The sequence below is a fragment of the Centroberyx affinis genome, unplaced genomic scaffold (genome assembly GCF_046629955.1).
Source record: "Centroberyx affinis isolate AG114_WGS23_722 - 3 ecotype Tasmania unplaced genomic scaffold, CSIRO-AGI_Caff_v1 ptg000750l_1, whole genome shotgun sequence".
In the NCBI taxonomy this organism is placed as follows: domain Eukaryota; kingdom Metazoa; phylum Chordata; class Actinopteri; order Beryciformes; family Berycidae; genus Centroberyx; species Centroberyx affinis.
In genome coordinates, this window is record NW_027279363.1 from 49,931 (window position 1) to 70,158 (window position 20,228).

The following is a 20,228-nucleotide window of genomic DNA, read 5'->3' on the forward strand; positions in this document are numbered from 1 at the left end:
TCCAACCCTCAAAACGTGATTCGGAATAACATTACCACAACAATCCATCAGTTAAAAAAAACAAAAAAGCTTTATTTCCAGTACAAAAAAAGCAAAAGAAAACCCAAATATATTAAACTTGATACAAACATTAACAACTCAAGGTCCTCTATAAATACGTTAAAATAAATTAAAGAAATTAATTTACTAAAGATTATCACCTTTAACACTAAACAGGCCTCAAACATGTTGATGAAAAGGCCTTTTTAAATAGAGCAGTAACAGTACACAGTGTCTGTTCTCCTAACCAACTACTAACATCATAAACACACAAACATAGCTAAGTAACACTTCTAAAACACTATAAGGGCACATTACTTTAACACTACAATATGCTGGATCGAGCTCAGTAAGGCAACAGACCTGGGCACACGGTCTACAGGGATGTGATCAGGACACACATTCAGAGTCAAAAACTACAGGGAATAATAATAAGCGAGAGAGAGAGAAAGAGAGCATGAGAGAGAGAGAGAGGGAGAGAGAGAGATGGAATGCGTGTGTCCAGATGAGTGTCACAAAAACATGAATATTCATCACAAATTGAATGGCAGTGTGGTGCCTAAAGCGCCCGTGTGTGGAGACAGGGTGGTCAAAACAATCACATTCCTGAGAATGTTTGTGATTAAGGTCACCTAAAGATGGATCTTAGCACCGAAAGGCTTTTAGGAAACAAAGGAGTAAAAAGCAGGACGTAACAAAAAAAACAAAAAACAGAATGATTCATCTTGCTTTTACTTCTCAGGGAAGCCAGGTGCTTTGCAACTTATGCCACGTTCACGTCATATCAGAAGGAGCAAAATAATAGTCCTGTTTTGATTTTTAATATCGTAAGATTGCCAACATTGGATGTTTGCCACCCGTGTTGACACACTTCCATAATTTGTGACACTAATTTGGAGACATTAGAGCCCACATATCCTACTTATAATCATCGCTACGAGGTTCACGTCAAAGTTTTTCCCCCCAGTTGTACTTATAGTAAATCCAACACGACATGAACGTGGCATTAAATAATGCATGATGAAGCCCACCTGACTTTTCCTATATAAAACACTTCCAATAAGCCCTCCCACACACACGTTAGTAAGGCACGATGGATCAGTCACTAATCGTGGAATAGAGACAGAAGCTTAAGAGTAACACTAATATCTTATAGTCTTATGAACATCTACCAGCATAACAGATCTAAAGAGCATAACTCTTATTCATTCTAGCTTCCCTTGCTGAAAAAGATTCATACCCCTCCTCACACCTCTCCTAACTAACCAGCAAAATCTCGGTTCAACGTTGTAACATGACCTGCTAAATAACACTACAGGCACTTCAGTCGTTTAAAAACTTAACATTCAGGTTCAAGGCCTGCTATCTGAGGCCAGTCAACTAAACATCACCTTAGACTGTACAGTTACGAGGAAAAACGATTTCACCAGCTTATAAACACTATACTGTGTAAAGTTAATGGAAAGATAACATTCCTAAACTTAAGAAAGTCACATTGTGTGTTTGCCCCACCATAATCAAAAGCTATGGGCTTGGGACAGATACGTCTTTGGCTTCATCACATTCTTCAGATCATTCAGAAGATGTTGGTAAATGAATAGTGTGGTTAGATTCAACTACAGGTGGCACTAAGGCCAATCACACTGTGATTACAATATCTTTGTCTATTACAATATCTCCGTCGCAACTTGCTTTCCGAGCGTACTAGCTTTGTCTCGATAGGGCATCTTAACCTACGACAGTATCTTTTGAAACCCTCCCAGCCCTACTACACTTTCTGTCTTGATATGTCAAGCCTACTGCACTACTTTTTTTTGTTGCTAACGCACATTTTAGTTTCAGCACCACTGTGGCATCCTGTACGCACACATGACAGTGTGTGCCACAACCACAGAACTCTAACAGGTGAATCTCTATGGGCGTAATCCCCTTTCAGTTAGAGTCAGGCAGTACAGGCAATAATACACAAATCTTTGTTTCCTACACACACACACACACACACACACACACACAAGGTGTTTCTCCAAACTGTCAGTCCAGTGGCGGTGTGTGTGAGAGAGTGAGTGTGCGTTTATAGGGGACTGATCTATGAGCACTGTGTGCGCGTGCATGCTGTGTGTGTGTGTGTGTGTGTGTGTGTGTGTGTGTGTGTGTGTGTGTGTATGTGTTGGACTGGACTGGGGGTATCCAGGTTCAGTGCATCTGAGTCTGTGTGTGTGTGTTCCGACACACAGCGGCCTACAGGTAGTAGCCAGTAGCATCCTCGGGGACAGAGAGCTGACTGAAAACAGCCAGGCGCCTGCCGCTGGCGTCGGTGACGCCGCCGCAGGATTCCGAGCCGCTGAGCGAGCTGGCCGAGCTTCCGCTGCTGCCGTCCTGGTCCGGATCTGACAGCGAGGTGTAGGACAGGGATCGGGCACCCAGAGGCCCCGCGAAGCCCCCGGCAGCACCGGGACTCTGCCTCAGGGAAGGGGAGGCCGTTGGGGACGGCCCGCACAGAGAGCAGCCGGAGTCGGGGGAGGGCAGGAATTGAGACCGGGGGTCTGCTGAGGTGGTCTGGGCCACAGGGGGCTGGTACTGGTGGGCAGGGGAGGCTTCGAAGGCAGAGCCCATCTCCAGGAAGGCACGAGAGAAGAGTTCTGTGATGTCAGCGCAGGAAGGAGGCGAGGCAGAGGGAGCACGCACAAAGGAGGGGGGAGCAGGAGCGGGAGGAGGAGGAGGAGGAAGAGCGGGTTGGAGGGCTTGCTGGGGAGCGGAGGGAAACCCGGCGAAGCTGAAGCTCTGTCTGAGGAGAGGGGGTCTGCGGGAGCGGGAGGAGGGGGGCTGGGAGGGAAAGCAGGAGGAAGAGGAGGAGGAGGAAGAGGAGGAGGAGCGGGAGAAGGACTGTTTCTGTTCTTCTTCGTTGTTGTGGACAAAGTGGCAGCGGATCCCGTAGGGGCAGAAGCCAATGGTGTGAAATGTGCGGCACGGCTCAGTTTTATACTTCGGGTGTCGGTTTAAATCCCGCAGCTCTTCACCCCCGTGGGCGAACTGGCACTTGCCCCCATATTTACAAATGCCACTCTCCGCGAAGGAACGACACAGTTCAGTCTTATAGCGCGACGAGGAAGAGGAGGTGGAAGCAGTGGAGGCAGTGGAGAAGAGGGAGGAGGTAGAGGAGGGCAGAGAAGAGCTACTGTTCAGCGGAGTGGGGCTGGTGTCACTTGGGGAGTGCTTGATTTCAGTCCCGGGCCAGCCCAGATTTGCAGCCGTGGTGCTGCCGGTCTCCACCATACTGAGAGACCGCTGCGCCGAGAAGCCTTGCTTTACCCATTGGGCGGAATTAGGGAGCTGGGAGGGCAGGGAGCTTTCTGACTGCTGCCCCCACTGGCTGGAAGACAGGAACTCAGTGTCGGAAGGTTCAGTCGGCAGGGAGGAGAGGGAGGAGAGAGAGAAGGAAATCGATGCATGGTTGCGTGGCTGACCGATGTAGCCTGGAGATCTCATTGCCAGATTGAGAGATGGTAGTGGTCCGTTCTGCTCCCTCAGGTCGAGGCTCAGTAACTGCTGTAAGAGGGACAGACAATACAACATTAGCCTTTAGATTTGATAATTCATGTGCAGTGTTGATGACAAAAGGGAATCCCATTTAAATTGTAGTTTTCTTTGTGCATCAATGGGTGCAAATCTTTAGAAACAACTTAGAAACAACTGTTGCATATTCAGAGTGCAGATGTGCGATTTGATTAGCAGTTGCAAGGACAAAATTACTTTGGGTCTCCACACGATGTACACAGGGGAATAAACATTTGCTTAAAGCTAAATTCTGGTACATTTTCGCTGTGGTTGGTAAGATTGTGTAGTCTAGCCATCACTTTGGTAATGCCAACTATCCTTCATAGGTTTTTTTATATTCTGTTTACTGTTTTTATGTTTCCCCAATTGTATAACAAGTAAGTACAATCAACACAGAAACATTTTACAGATGCAAGTTCTCCCTGGTAAAGCTGTCAATCAAATACGCACTTTAAGTGTTGTATGGAAGAGGCTGAATGTGTGTGAGTGTGAAGGACTGCATGCATGGGTGATAGTATGAAAACATGAACTTTTTGTTAACAGAACTTGTATTTTTATATGCTTATGTGACTATTGTTGTCTTTTGTGTATGTATTGTGAGCAGCAGCGCTTTATTCTGTCCAAGACAAATTTCCTCTCAGGGACTAATATAATTTAGGTGATATACACAGCTTGAAGACAAAAAGATGAAAAAAAAAATAAAAGGGAAAATGGGGCATGAAGTTGGTTATAGTGTAGATAGTAGCCTAAATGTATGTTAATGAGATATTAAAAAAAAGAAAAACTATGCTATAAGGCTAGTGGTTCAAAACTGTGCTTTAAAGTACTCAAAGAATGGTTGCCAAATTTCCTCAAGTTTGCAGCCTTCATACTATAGGCTCTGATCAATTCTAACTATTAATTTGGCTGATGCAGTATGTGAATCCACTGAGCCTGTGGGAGAATGCTGTGGAGATTGCCCACTTGCTAGAGAGATTGCGGAGTGCTTTGTTCACTCAAACATTAGTTTTGATCCAACTGCATCCTTTCCCCAACTTAGTGCATCAAAAGAAAGTCGCACGCCTCGCACCAAAACTGGCTAAATTGTTAAACCGGCCATCCAGAGTATGTTTGGATCAGCAACAGTGAGCAAAAGCAATACAAGGCTGTCAGTGACTTGTTGTTAATATGCACGACGAAAAGTAGTAAATCCCTCTTCAAATCACTGCGAATTACTGTCAAGAAAACCAAAAATAAACAGTAGCCTATATACAGTATTCATTACGTTCAGTACAGGCATTTCTGCATCGTTGTCAGCTCATCTTGACAAGTGCAATTCGTGATTAACTTACTAGTTTAAAGAACAACAGAGTTGCATTAGTATTATTTTTAGCTAGTTAACGTTGTCTATAGTTACTTTACTAACATTTTTTTTAACATTTACTAACATTGTAGTCTGATGGCGAATAGTAGCGAGAAAGTCCGACTAAATGCTAGCTGTTAGTAAACTTTGTTGGGCCCAAGTTGGGATGAACACAACACCACACTGCACAACGCATCCACTTACGTTAGCTTCAAGTCCAGTCTAGATCAAATAAAAGTTTCAAGACATTGATAAAGTTATGGATGCATAACTAACTCGAGACAGCTAACTAGAAACGCCAACACACTAACGTTAAATAAGTCACGGAGAGTTAGCGTGAGCAAGCTGCACAAAGTTAGCTAGCAGTGTAACGACAGCTAAGCTAACGATAACCCCGATGCGTTAGCCAACTTTCACTCTCTCCGTCCAACTTTCTGGGTGAGATTAATTTACCTTGCACATCATCTCTTCCAGGTCGACGAACTGGCTGAGGGGGTAAGATGGCATTTTGCTGCGTTTTCCAAAACTTCGTCTGATCCCGTCTGCCCCCGCAGTGATGGATGTGGGCAGCTCGCTGGCATGGGTTGATCAGAAGTTTCCAGTTGTGTATGTGGTGCTAAACAAGCCCCGAGACTGACCACGTGTGGATTTAAAACCTAACACTGCACTTAGCCACTCCCACGCCTGCGTGACTCAACCAGAGGCGCAACCAAAGTTGCTGTTTTCAGGAGTGGTTCACAAACTGGGGTCCTTGAAGTGGTCCAAGAGGGTCCCCAGCTTGATGAAAAGTGGTTTAATCTCACTATCATTTCACGCAATAGACGTTAAAACAAAGAGATTATGTATTAGGAAGACTGTTTTCATCAAAGGTTTCCCTCCCCCCCTTTTGATATCTCCCCTCCTAAACAGTTACATAATTTTGTACCAAGTCATATAACAACATCTTCTCAGATAGAGAAATTTGGGACAACATGGGGTACAGCTGTCTAATGCAGATATATTTGGGGGTCCTTAATTTACATGAAAAAGTTAGAGAGCCTCTCATGCAGCCTGACAGCGTGTGACTCAAAACAGATTTTATGCCAGCGGTTTTGGAATAAAACCGACATTGAGATCATCTTGCTTGCAGTCAAATAAGTGGGCTGCAGCGAAGCACATGCCACATTATTGAATGATACCTTGTGGTTAAGATTGCTGTAGGCTACTAATGCATTAATGGCATATTCATAAAACTCATAACCAGGTCTAAAGATGGAGTATACAAGGGCTGCATTTTGAGAAGATTTGCAAATGATTTCAACCCTAGAATACACAAACAGGGTCAAAATGACCCTATTCGATGGTTGTTTTGCTATATTTTCAAATATGTTGTCATTGAATTTCCACGTAGTCCTCAAAATTGTTGTCTGATACATTTCGCCCATACACATTTTATCTTTGGTGCATTTTCAGAAAAAAAAAGGTTTTGCAACCATGAGCAGGGTCAAGATGACCCGCATTTTAATGTGAAACACTGTAAAACTCTAGACATATGGGCTAGTGTCTTGTGTCATGCGGACACACTGACTCGTGTGAGTGTGTCTGTGCAAAGTTTCATGTGTTTTGAACTTTGCATTTCTGAGAGAGAGAGACAGTGGAATAAGTATTTAGTTTTGTCCTTGACTTCTGTTGTTTTTGAATACATTGATTCCTATGAGAAACATTTGCAGTGCTGACACTAAGGCTGTGTGTGTATTCATAACACTGAGTGTGTGTTGTCATAGGCTTTTTTAAAAGACTGCAACAGTTCAGGGAATCTTTCTACAGAAGCATACCTACATCTTAGCAGTGGACCATGGCTTTTCAATCCATAATTCATGAAATATACAAAAAATACAAAAAAGCTGTTCCACATACAGTAGGCAGTTTAAAAATCCTTCAGAATTGTATTGAGGTCCATGCTGAAATCACTGTTATAATCAAACAATGTATTTTAAAAAGGGAAAAAAAAAACTACTGTACTGCTGTATATGGTGTACAGTAAAAAAAGGAGGGACCTGAATAGTTTTTTCGAAGGGTTAAATAAGCCAAGCTGAAGAGACACATGAACATTATTAAAACATAACATCTCTACAAGGTTAAATGCATAATTTATGTAATTAAATTGAAGATAAAGATGAAGACAAAAGGCCTTTTTAATTGTGAATTCCATTGATTTCAATGCAGATAGGTTTGACCCTGCTCATGGAAACTTGTAAGTCTGAGGCCACGCATTCTAGGGTTAAACCAAAAGCTGAATATGGTCGGTCATATGGATGTTATTAGAGAGGAAGGCAGACAGATCAACAGACAGATACCACAGATGTAGATAGACAGACAGAGACCAGCAAGAAAAAAGCCAAGAGGACAAACAAACCAACAACAAAGGGGAAGACAGGCGGAAGAGCAGGCAGGCAGAAACATATGGGTGGAAAAGACAGCTTGGAGACATTAGTCTAGCCCTGAGAGACAGACAAGGAGGAGCGAGGGAAAGTCTTTGATTCCAAAGGTAAAGGTAAATGTGTGAAATTTTCCACCCCACAGCAGAAACATGATAAGTTGTCACACCTCTAGGACTGTCAGGGACGGGACTGCAGACTGAGCCCAGCAGCCTGTGGTTGTTTGCTAGTACAGGGAGAGAATCAGTGTTCAGTTTGCTCTGTATTATTCAGATTCTGACAGATGTAGGGGTTTGATTCCCATTTGGGCTGGGGAGGATTTTGAATCAGTAACTTTGGGGTAGAAATACAGCTTCAACCATTAGAAAAGTCCTACTTTTTACGTGCTTTTTGCACTCTTGCTCCACCCCGACAGGATTTGTTTGGAGAATCCTGCATTACTATTTCCAGAAAGATGTCTTATGCCATTTGTTTGGATTTAAATCATCAGGCCCTCTTTTATTTGTGAGGGCATCATGTTGCCAGTGATACAGAGATGGAGAAGTCAGTTAAACTCACTCTTCTGCAAAAAATACTATCCTTCAACAGAATCAGGCATGTGTTCTTGAATTAGCTTGATAGCTAGATAAATTCCCATAAGTTCCCAAATTATTCAAATGCGTCAAAGTTTATAAACCATGTTATGTTGTCTATGTCTTTTCCTGTTAGTGTCAGTTAAATAAGACTATAAGTTACACAATAGCCCACAAAGTCAGTTTTGTGGTCGTAAGAAAGAAATGCCAGAAATTGCCCACCAAAGTCATCTGGGGTTGCAAGAAAAAAATCTTTGAAACGGCCCAATGCGCTGAGGAAAATTGTAAAAATCAGTTCTTTAAACCAGCCTGCCGTGGCCAACCTGCTCGTAGCTCTAAACCCTCTCAAAAAGATGACTTCAGCTGAGAACAAAGCCTGCCGAAAAGCTTTGTTTTGGTCCAGCCAAGTGGTCACCATTAAGTGTGTGTGTGTGCTTGTGTGTGTGTGTGAGAGACAGAGAGACCCCATCCCCGCCTAGGATCATGATGTAATGGTATAGGGTCATGCCTATACAGCCTGGGGAGTAGAGGTTATCTCAGCCAGGCATGTTATGACTGTTGTGCGTTCTTATAAAGCAGCAGATTCTCCCCGGCTGCTGTTGTGACTGGGGGATGGAAGTGAGGGTGGGTGGTGGGTGAAATCAGATAGCATCTACCATGATAACACACAATATGTAATACTATACTAACACTATAACATATAGAGTATAGAGATCTTAATCAAATAGTGAAGGGACTGTGTGTGTATGTGTTGGAACCAGGATGATTTGTTCAAACTTAATTGCTGTTCCTCCTTAAAATCTATGGTTCGAGGGGATTCATTTCTTGTGTCCAACCCTCTTAAACTTCAAACTCAATTTCCCAATGTAATTAACTGGCGACCCAGCTTTGGGTGCCAACCCAGAGGTTTCAACACTGACCTAATTAGTCCATAGTCTTAAGAGGTTGGCTCTATGTGTTTGCTTTTTCCCCCTGGATGATGAGCACCACTGTGAACAACAAGCCATTAGCAAGACGTCAACAACATAAGTGCCTTGAGGTAAGCAGGCCCTTCCGTCAATTTGGTTAGGTAAACAAAGTTATCTGTAAACAAACTATTTGGCTGGCGAGTTCAGTTTACGTCCATAAACAAACCTCTCAGGCTGAGATTACTGAGCGTAGAGAGAAGGGGGGGGGGGGGGGGGGGGGGGGGGGGGGGTTCTGAAGGAAAGGGGGAGGGGAGAAAGAAGGAGAAAGAAGGAGAGAGAGATTGAAAGAGAGTTCTTGCTTCTTGTTGAGTCCAGCTGGGCTACAGGGCCTTTGGAGTACAATGAGTTCAATGAGCTGCAGAACTAACTAACAAACTAATGGCCCGTCCTCCTCGACTCTACCCCCATCCACACACACACACACACACACACACACACACACACACACACACATGAACACACACAGAGGAAATAACAGAGAGGGGGGTGCATGGGTGGGTGGGATAGAAGGGCTTGTTAGGAGGAAAAAGATGGGGGTGTGAGGGGAGGGGAGGGTGAGAGAGGGATGTGGGGGTAGATAGGGAAAAGGATGGGGGGGCTTTTTAGAAGGAATAAGGGAAAGGAAGAGAGAAGAAGGGATGGTTGGAGGAGAAGGAATAATCCTTTGGCAAGGTTGGATACACAACTTAGCTCAACTTTAGCTCCAGATTTCTGATTAATAGACCAGGTGCATAAAGATGTGTGTGGGACACATTCCTGATTTATCACACATTCTCCCTGCAGTGACATCAGTGCAAAGCATCCAAATTTCAACATCTGCTTGATTTTAGAGGTGATTCTGCACTGTGGGGTAGGCCAGGACAGCTGACTAATGGACTAAGGGTGATATTTTTTTTTTAATAATTGGGGGGGGGGGGCTGGGAAATCTAGCTCATATCCTTTTCTTCAGAAGTATTTGTCAGAGCACACCAGCCTTGATGTTTGAGGTAGAATAGCAATTTTGCTGCTTGGTTTGTTGAATAAATCTTTCAGTGTGCTTATATCCATAGGAAGCAAGGCGGAGGAGTGGCTGAAAGGTGGTTTGGTGACAGAGGAGGGGGTAGTGGGGGGATTAGAAAACAGTGTCAACATGCTGTGTGTGTGTGTGTGTGTGTGTATGTGTGTGTAGATCTTGAGACAACATACAGAGAGAAACCAACTGTACTGTAGCCCCATTTGCGGCAGACTCAATGACAATAGGCTTCCTAGTTTGTTTGTTTGTTTGGTGTGTGTGTGTTTATGTGCTCTCTCTCTTACTCTCTCTCTCTCTCTCTCTCTCTCTCTCACACACACACACACACACACACACACACACACGCTCGCACTCTCAGCCCATTGAAACTCTCATGATTAAGTGAAGCCTCTACAGCCCCATATAGTCTTTTTCAGATAAGAGGCTACTATTACCAGTGAAAGAATAAGGAGGAGGGGGAGGGGGGAGGTCTTTAGACCTGTTGAACATCTGCTCCTCTTTTCCTGCTCTCTTTCTTCGTTCCTCCCCCTCACCATCCCTCTTTCACAATGCGCTGTGCTCCCCCCTGTTTTTCTGTGTGTGTGCATGTGTGTGTCTACAGAGAGCCTTTGGGCTTGTGTGACACAGAGGGAGTTTGGGCTTTGGGAAGAGAGTTGCTTTGGCAGTGAATGCATGGTTTTCCCCAAATTGTGTAACAGTGGCAGCTGCATTTTTCTGCTGTTGTTTGAAAACCTTGTAACTCCAATCTTGGTGATTTTCAGATTTTACTTCAGTGGAAGGAGTATGCTCCTATGGGTTGAGAAAATCAGCTTTATTGAACCCTTTCAAAACCTATTGGATAACATCAAATATGCATCGTCAAGCTAAAAACAAGGCTGTTTTTCTTAGTTCCTGAAAAGTGGACATTTTGGATATACAAGGTTTTCACCTGACAGCGACATGCAAATTTCATTCAGCAAATCTACAGTTGTTGACCTCGGCGGGAGTATCATTTGATGTCATCAACAGCAACCGAGCACCAGCTTTTCACCCAATCTTCCACAAATACTGTACTGCCAACATAGATAGTAATTCTAGTTACCATTTATGGGAACATGGAGTACCAGGCAGAAAATCATTACCCGTTTTCATTTGTTAACATTAATATCTTCTTTAAAAGATCAATAGAGCAAAAAGAGCAATAGCAAATAGACAAATAACAGAACTGTTCAGAGATAATGCAGAAAATATTCATAAAGCTATCTCATGAATAGACATGATAACCAGAGTGACTGCACTGGAATGTTCATATATGCAAATATATAACAGCTATGACTTTATCTCTCTCTCATGCACACACACATACACACACACACAGAAACTGCACGGTAGGGTTCCACTCGCAGGGCAAAGGTCACAACCTGACCTTTGACCTCTGACATCATACCCTCCCTCTCCTCCTCTCCTCGTCACTGGAATTCCCTCCTGTGGATTCAATTAGGGAGTGAGAGGGAGGGAGAAGGAGCGACAGGAGAAGGAGAGAAGGAGGGGAGTGAGAGAAGGAACGAGAAGGTTTAGAACAAAAAACAGTTACAAATGTCTTTAGAAACACAAGCTTGGAGAAGGAGAGAATGAGTCAGGGGTGGAGGGAGCGTAAGAGAGGGATGGGGTGTAGAGAGGAGAAGGGGGAGGATTAAGGGGTTAGATCTTTTGGAGATCACTCATTTGCTTCTGGGGTGATGGCATAGAGGAAGTCAGCTGTGTGTGTGTTTGTGTATGTGTGTGTGCATGTGTTTGTATGTAAAGGACACAGACACAGGACAGTGGACACAGACAGAGTAGAGAGAGTGCAGGGGTTGTTTTGTGGCCTCATGTCAGACATTTAGTATCATTATGGGATTCAACCTCAACCCACAATAGACAAACCAGAGACAGTTTCAGATTAATAAAGTCACAGAAAAGAGCAAGACTGACCTCAAAACAATGGAAAGACTGGAAAATAAACTTAAGTGAATTTCTATTCATAGCATATTTATATTCAGTATATACTGCCTCAATAGGATCAGGGATGGATTTAGTGACATGACACTCTGTAGTTTCTTTAAAATGATGCTGTGCCACGCTCCCCTTCCTTCCACAGAGCTTGTCTTGTAATTTGAGTCTTTATTCAGGGTGGAAATATTTCTGTTTACATACTGTATGATCACCTTGGGTTCCTACCTGAACTCCCTCATTCAGGTCTATGCTCCCTCCCGCTCACTACGTTCTGCCAAAGAGCGGCGCCTGATGCTGCCACCACAGCAAGGCCCTAAGTCTCTAGCCAGACTCTTCTCTTCTGTGGTTCCCGGTGGTGGAACGAGTTGCCAAACTCCATTCGATCCGCAGAATCCCTCTCTATCCTTAAGAAAAGGCTAAAGACCCAGCTCTTTAGCGAACACCTCCTTTCATAAAAAAAAAAAAAAAAAAAAAAAAATTTTTTGATGCACTCTATGCATTACCTCATAGCACTGCCTTGTAGCACTCCCTCGTAGCACCTATGTCCTGTTGGACCATAACTTAGCTTGTTGCACTGTCTCGTAGCACCTTTGTCCTGTTGGACCAGAACTTAGCTCTATAGCACTTACTCTCGTTGTTCTCTCCTATCTAGAAACTTGCTTGTGTTGTATGCAAATCTCATGTGTAAGTCGCTTTGGATAAAAGCGTCTGCCAAATGTGAAATTGTAATTGTAATTGAAATTGTATCTTGGGTTTCAGCTGCATTATACTGCCCACTGCTGGATTAGGGTGTGATTACAAATCTGAGCTGTGACCATTGATTGTGTCGTCACCCACTCTGCAGAGTCAGATCATTAGATCATTAGACCCGTGTTAATTATATGGGTTAGGACCCAAATGTGTCCCAGGTCGGCTTTGGGGTGTTGTAATCACAAGAGGACTAGTGTGCACTAATGAGCCTGGCTCCGAGACTGTGTAGACCCTGGAAATACAATCTTTTAGAGTATTGATTTATTGATGATGTAAATTGGATGTGGATGCTAACTGTTCTGCTCAGTTCAGCTCTGTTTTGAGATTTATTTTTGGTAAGAAAAAAGGGAGAATGGAGTGGAGTGGAGTGGAATGAATGAATGAAGGAAGGAAAGAAGGAAGGGAGGAAGGAAGGAAGGATCTAAACAGGCATGTAATTTAAATTGTATCCCACCTGATATTAACACATTTGGCCAACATGTCAGAGGTCATATGAACAGTGACCACATGAAAATAAGTGTATTACATTTCACATTACCAATGTTATTCATTTATATCCAAAAAAAAAGATTTCAGCATAGCACATTACAATGAATTTTATAAAACAGTGACATGCCTGTATGTTCCGTTTCGTCATTGCCAGCAAGTGGTGCTGTTGTACCATTTTATTGTTAGTTGTAGTTCAGTGAGTGAATTAGATCAATTTGTCTAATTCAGCTTCTGTGGAGAAAAAACAACAACAGCAACACGTAAATGATGGAATAACAGAGTGCTACTGTTTATTATAGCCTAATGTATGATTATCGTATGGTAATTTTGTTCAGTATTAAAAAGCAAAGTTACCACCAGTAGGGGTCAGATATATGAACTACATGGTGTAAGTAAATCTAAACTTCAGTATAGTCCAATTCATTTGAAAAGAAAGAAAGAAAGAAAGAAAGGAAGAAAGGAAGAAAGGAAGAAGAAAGACAATGTAAAAAGCTCTATAAAAATTCACTAAAGGCCAGTGAGTGAATATGTGGCTCTATATACATAGGCCTATGTGCATCTGCCTGTTGCCTTAAGCAGTGTGTGTGTGTCCATTTATTTCTGTGTGTGTATGATTACAAGTACGTCTGTGTAAATGTGCGCCCTTTTCAGAAAGAGAGACACACAGAGAGAGAGACTGACCAAGCCAGAGAGCCAGAGATGCAAGTGAACAGAGAGAGAGACAGACAGGTAGACTTGCACAACCTGCTCCCTGGAAGCCATCCAAGCAACAGCATGAGTTAAGCAACAGTTCCTGGAGATTCTCTTGAACCCAAAACAAAACAAACAGCCAAATCTCTGTTTCAATAACATAGAGACGGTTTATCGCTGCGTGTTTCTGTCATCCTCTTGTGTAACCAGAATGACAACACAGCATAAAAAAAAAATCTCATTTTTAACTCTTGGTGGCACAAATCCGAGCTTTTTCCGGCTGTCTAAACCTGGAAAAACCACAGGGAATCTGATCTGAGATTGCTTTGGAAATATAATTTGTGAAAGTATCGCATAAGTTATAGCATAGGTTTTGTGGTTCTAAAAGTTGTGATTTATGAAAAAAAATATTTTGAAGCCAAAATCAGTAAGTTACATTGATTTATCATCCAATAACCCCCTCTCCCCCCAAAAAAAGTGAATAACAAGGTTTTAAATCAATAGCAGGGATATGCCAAATCCGTCTGCGCTCTATGGGAACATGCCTGAGCCAGAGAGAGGGATAGAGAGGGATAGAGAGAGAGAGGGATTGACTAGAATCGAGTGTATTCAGTTCCACAAAAAGAGCCTCCTGGTTGATATTTAATTGTTTTCAGTTTGTCTGCTTGTTTTGCAATTGGAGGAAAGAAGATAAAATAAGTGTCTGTGTGTGTGTGTGTGTGTGTGTGTGAGTGTGTGTGTGTGTGTGTGTGTGTGCGCGCGTGGCAGAGAGAGACGGAAAGAGAGAGTGGGTGGGCTGTGTGTATTTGATGTATTGTACATGAAAGTAAAAGGGAAAAGAAAGCAAAAATAAATATGTAATTTGGACAGGGGTTTGATCCTGTAGTGATGATGTCCACGGCTGATCTTACTGGAAAAATCATCCATGAAAGAGAATTCAATGAACTGAACTGTTTAACATAATTGGAACTGAGTATAAAAATCTGCTTTAGAGTGAATATTCTCTTTATTACCTCATAGAGCTGACATTACCTGACATAACGTATAAAGACTGACTGCAGAATGATGTCAGGTGTTTGGACAAGACCAGTTGTAGAACAAGCGTCATAAGGAGCTGGGTTATGACACGCTTGTTTATTGAAGCTATTTAAAGGGGAACACCAACAAAATTGACCGTCAGGTTGTTACTCTGCATCATCAGACACTTTTTTGTAAAATTTCCCAAGATATTTTCTCTGTTGGTTCATTAGTTTTGAGTCGTGAGCTCTAAAGATCAAGGAAATTGTACACCAATGACATCACCAAATAGTAGTTTTTGTGATGGCTGAAAGAGAAGAAGCAGCTTGAATTTTGAATATAGGTACTGGATGTTTAATATAGTTACAGGAACATGACTGGCAATCATCACAGGCAACGTAATGTCATAGGTGTGCATTTTCTTCTGTCAGATGTAATGAGACACAGTTCTCCAAACCTCTATAGTGCAGGGACCTGGCGTTATATACGTGTGTTAAATCCTTGAGGCCCACAATTATTTTCAATTCCCAAAATAAGTAAATAAAAATGAATTGCAATATTTGGAGCAGGATCACAAAGTTTTCCTATTTTGCAATGTAATATTTGTAAGGACAATCATAGCATCTCTCCGAAAATGAGGCCCCTTGTACAGTCTTTGCAGCCCTAGCAATGATTTTAAACTGCTTTTCAGTTTATTTCTGGTTCTATAAAAAATAAATGAAAAGCCTAATAATAGTGAGTGATAACCATCAGTAGGAATGAAACTGTTCCCATAATCCTCTATGCAATATCTTGGGCTAATGTTAGGCCTGTATATTAAAATATAGACTCATTTTGCCATGACCCCTAAAACCTTCCTTGAGTGACAATGGAAAGGAGAGAGAATACGCAACACTAACTGATCCTAACTTTGGTCTTACTTTGTTAAAGCTAGAAAACAATCGGATGTGACTGTCCAAATATAGAAATCCCATGAACCAGTGCCTCAATTCTGTCTCTTTTCATAGTAATGCTTATAGGCTTGGTGTAATGCTAGTGTTTAGCTTATGGTTTACAGTCGTCATAAGGCTAACTTGAATTGTGTGGAATAGGATGCAGCAGCTTGTGTGTACGTGTGTATCAGCGTGTGTTTACATATTTGTGTGTGCGTACATGTACTTGTTAGTGTCTCCCTATCCTGGTCCAGACAGAAGTGGGGCAGGAGGTTTGGCAATATAAATTTGCTGTTGGAATGTGTGTTTGTAACTCCCCCAGAGGAACCTCCATCATCCATATAAGTAACTGTGTGTGTGTTTGTGTGTGTGTGTGTGTGTGTCTAAGGTGAATTTACTGTAGGAGTCTATCTGTGTAACTACTGAGAGCAGCTTCCATCCTCCATTTGACGGCTGTGTATGCGCACACACTCTGGTATCTGGGACAAGACGTCCTCTAAACATAATGATATCCAGGCTGCAATGAGTGTGTGTGTGTGTGTGTGTGTGTGTGTGTGTGTGTGTGTGTGTGTGTGTGTGTGTGTGCGCACGGAAAGAAAATCAGGAAGGTTGTATACCTCTGGGTCGGTGATTCCTTGGACGCACTTTGGACACTCCCAACAGCTGGGCAAGTCTTTGTTCACCACCCCGTCACCCTGCACCTGGAGAGACAAGAGATGGAGAGACACCAGACGGTTAGGAATGTAGTGAAGAGAGTTGTGTGTGTGTGTGTGTGTCAATCAGAGTGTGTGTGTGTGTGTGTGTGTATTACCGTGAGGCAGGCAGGGTGGACGATCTGGGCACAGTTGGAACATTCCATCAGAGTGAGGGCGGGGTCTCCGGTCTCCTCCTGGTTGGGCTCCTTACACACCTCACACACTGCTGACAGAGGAAGACCCGGCTGGGGGGGGCAGAGGGGCAAGTTAGACAGCATACACACCCACCACAGACACACACACACACACACACACACACACAACTGAGCCAGGCCCGGCGAGGAGGGTAGGAGATACAAGATCAGAGCCTCATTCGGATGGGACTGGAGTTACAGAGCAAAAAGGCCATCTTCCTCTGACCGAATTACAGTGACTGTGACACAAAGACACACACACACACACACACACACACACACACACACACACACGCGCAGAGACACAGACACTCACAGCGAGACACTGTCGCAGCACGCAGGTCTGTTTGAGCTTCCCGGGTCCTCCGAACTTCTTCATGTCTCGGCAGAAGTTACAGTCGCCGCACTCCGGCCTCATACAGGCCTCGCAGCGTTTACACCTGCCGGAGGAGAGGAAGAGGAGAGGGGGGGAAAAAGAGGAAAACAGCATGTGAGTAATAATGTTAAAATGATATACCCACACACTGACATTTAATAAGATCTTTGACATCTTGTGGGGAGCAAACGTCCCCATAAGAATAGAAAAGCTGAAACGTCGGTGACTTGTCGGGACCGTTTCCCACATCAGGATGACAGCTGTTTCTATGCTATGGGTCGGTCTCATGTTAGTTCATTCATATCCTGCCTGTGTTGATCCCAGATATAGTGTAGAAACAAAGGTAAGTGGATTAGTGTAATTCAAACAACTGTCAAGCCCATCAGTGTTTGAAGAGAAAAAAGGAACGTTTGTGACGCGTTCTATCATTTTCAGTCGGACAAACGTGATTTTATGAGAAAAGAACGATTTTTGGCTGTTTTGGAGTTTCAACAGATTTGAATAAAATAACGCCTTGGCTTTCATTCTGTGTAAAAAAATATTGTGAAATTCAACCGGTAAATATAGTTTTGAAGCTCGTAAAGGTCGGGTGACAAGCAGAACTACTAGCTTAGTTTAGTCGACAAAGCTGGCATTCCTCATGTTGCCAGGTTCGCGGTTTTCAATGTACTTGGAAATGTTCTAAATGCTGTAGGACTTAAAACGCTGTTTATAAAGTTGGTCAGGGTTGTATTGTGGAGTTTTGTTATTGGTTTGTTATTTTGGACTAGATTCATTGATCACTGGACTGTTTATGGGTTGGGTTTAATTGGCACTGGGAGGGTTTTGTCGCTACGAACCTGGCAACACTTCTCCCCGTCCCTCTCTCCCCTTACTATGGTGTGTGTGTGTGTGTGTGTGTGAGAGAGAGCGAGAGAGAGACATTGAATTTAATTGATATTATTAAATATTGCGCAATGGACTGATATAATATCAGACTACTTTTTAACACTTAATTAATTGACTTTAAACTTTGAGGCCCTTTTTCTCAAAAACATAGTTTGGAAACAGTCAAGACATCAAGAGGGGCATCTCACTCAATCTGCGGAGTACAAAGATAATTTTGATATCACCAGAAAGCTTAAATCCTCCTCCTTTCCAACAGTGTATTAAACCCAAAATGGTTTGAGGGGTCAATGTGACTGGAAATGATAGAGCAGGTCACATTTCACAATGAATTCAAGGACATTTCACACACACACACACACACACACACACACACGTGGTGTTACCTGACTCTGCGTCGCCTCAGCACGGACATGGAGGAGGCCGGCTTCTGCGGCCGCGGGACCACAGGTGTGGTGGACAATTTCGGACGAGGAGGCGGCGGCGGAGGAGGCGGCGGCTGATACCACGATGGCTGGAGGAGAGGAGAAGAAAAAGAAATTAGAATGCTTTTTGGGTGTCTATTTTATGGTTTTTCATAAAGCCCGTCCTATAAATAATAATGAATACTAAACATTAATACTAATGACCCTTCAAAGCCTGAAAAGTGATATTTGGAATGGCCTTGCTATCTTATTTATCATCACCACTCATATCATTATCACCACTGATGTTATTATAATCATTCTGCGCGTCTATGCTGACTCAAGGCTGCTTACCCTCTTTGGCCACTTGACAATTGGTTTCCCTGTGTAGGACAGCTTGGGAGCGTCATTGGCATGTTCCTTTAGTAGGGCCTGTAGGGCAGGGGAGAGGAGAAAGAGGGGTGGAGGAGGAGGAGGAGAAAGGAGAAGAGAGAGTGAGAACCACAAACTCTGAACTGGACAGCTGACATGTTTACCACTGCCTTGTTTCTGGTGTAAGGGCCATCAAAAAAAAACCTCCTCCAATCCAGTTTCTGGGTAATTTACACTACATTTGTGACAACTTCTGAATCTCCCAAGGACAAATAAACTACACACACACACGCTCACATTACACACTCGCGCCCCATCTCCTAACCTTGATGTGTGTGAGCAGCGCGGGGGCGTTGTGTATCCCCGCTGGGACACATTTCTTGTTAGAGGGCAGAGCCTCCAGTTTGCCCAGCAGATTCCACAGCCCCTCCAGCTCGAAGGGAGTCAGATAGACTTTGCCCCCGGGCTTGTTAGACTGCTGGCCGAAGTCTCTTCCTCACCGCCGCCGCCGCCGCCACCCTCCTCCTCATCCTCCTCCTCCTCGTCCTCCTCCTCCTCCTTCACCTGGTCGTTCGCCGGGTCTAAGTTCGCCGGCTTCTTTAGACCTGGGGAAGGGGAGAGAGGCGCGGCACGTTGAGGTGAGGTGGGGTGGGGTGGGGGTGGGGGTGGGGGGATTTGAAGGATAACATAATGCAATTTTTCCAATGTATGCGTGTTCGTACCGATGCCGAGGGAGTGTTTCTGGAACTCCGGTGTGAGGTAGGAGGTGCTGGTCATGCTGAAGACGTAGCGCTCCAACACGTACCAGCCCATCTCGTAGTAGAACGGGTAACGGAACTTCGCAGGGACCTGCAGGGGTGGGGGTGGTGGTGGGGGGGGTGTCAAGGGGTTTACCACATCGACCATTTCAAAAACAGATGACTGCCTTTGATTTGTAGCGTGTGTGTGTGTGTGTGTGTGTTTGCACTAACCCGCGTGCGGTCCTCTATATTAGAGATGTTGAGCTGGGTGGGGATGTTGAAGCTGTGGAGGAAGTTTCCTCCAAACACCAGAGTGTCCACAGGGGTGTAGACAGCATGGATCCAACCTGAATAGAACACACACACACACACACACACACACAAATATTCCAACAAAAACAAATGTCAGAAGACAAAATTTCTGGTAGAATGAAGGACAGTTGATTTGTAGGCTGCGTTCCAGCTTGATACGGAACCTGTGCTCTATCTGCATCCTACTAACACTCAGTCAAGATGACACTCCGGATTTAGTGTTATGCATTTCATATCCATACTGTGTTTAATCTGGATGTACACTACCAGTCAAAAGTTTGGACACACCTGATTGAATGCACTATGTTTCATTCTCTTAAAGCCATTTTGATCTAAAGGCTTCTGCTTGAAATGCTTGAAATTTGTTTTTTTAGACAAATACAAAAAGAAAAGTTGACACCTGGGCTGTGTGATGTATGAATTTCTTTCCAAAGCCTTTGCCTTTCCATCAAGGCAAAGTCGGCTACTTTCAAGAATCTAAAATATAAGATAG

At 43.5% G+C, this 20,228-nt stretch overlaps 2 protein-coding genes across 2 annotated transcripts; both read right to left on the reverse strand.

Moving 5' to 3' along the window:
* Nucleotides 1-2,277: 2,277 nt before the first annotated feature.
* Nucleotides 2,278-5,490, reverse strand: LOC139644537 (mRNA decay activator protein ZFP36). The gene is made up of 2 exons (XM_071519928.1): nt 5,390-5,490; nt 2,278-3,585 (listed from the first exon to the last, which is right to left on the reverse strand). Exons 1-2 carry the CDS (start codon nt 5,441-5,443, stop codon nt 2,278-2,280), a joined length of 1,362 nt encoding a protein of 453 aa, XP_071376029.1. The 5' UTR covers nt 5,444-5,490.
* A 7,847-nt stretch (nt 5,491-13,337) lies between these two features.
* LOC139644538 (lysine-specific demethylase 2A-like) lies at nt 13,338-19,770 on the reverse strand (the record flags this gene model as incomplete). The annotated part of the gene is made up of 10 exons (XM_071519929.1): nt 13,338-13,349; nt 16,375-16,458; nt 16,569-16,697; nt 16,963-17,086; nt 18,294-18,421; nt 18,666-18,743; nt 19,009-19,136; nt 19,184-19,288; nt 19,406-19,532; nt 19,655-19,770. Coding segments are annotated over 10 exons (1,031 nt in total), but the record flags the coding sequence as incomplete, so codon positions are not given.
* Nucleotides 19,771-20,228: the final 458 nt, after the last annotated feature.

Excerpts from the sequence above, each read along its gene's own strand:
- LOC139644537 (XM_071519928.1), bottom strand. The coding sequence starts at position 5,443 with ATGCCATCTTACCCCCTCAGCCAGTTCGTCGACCTGGAAGAGATGATG. Across the intron at positions 3,586-5,389 it reads TGGAAGAGATGATGTGCAAG|CAGTTACTGAGCCTCGACCT; the intron begins GTAAATTAATCT and ends TCCCTCTTACAG.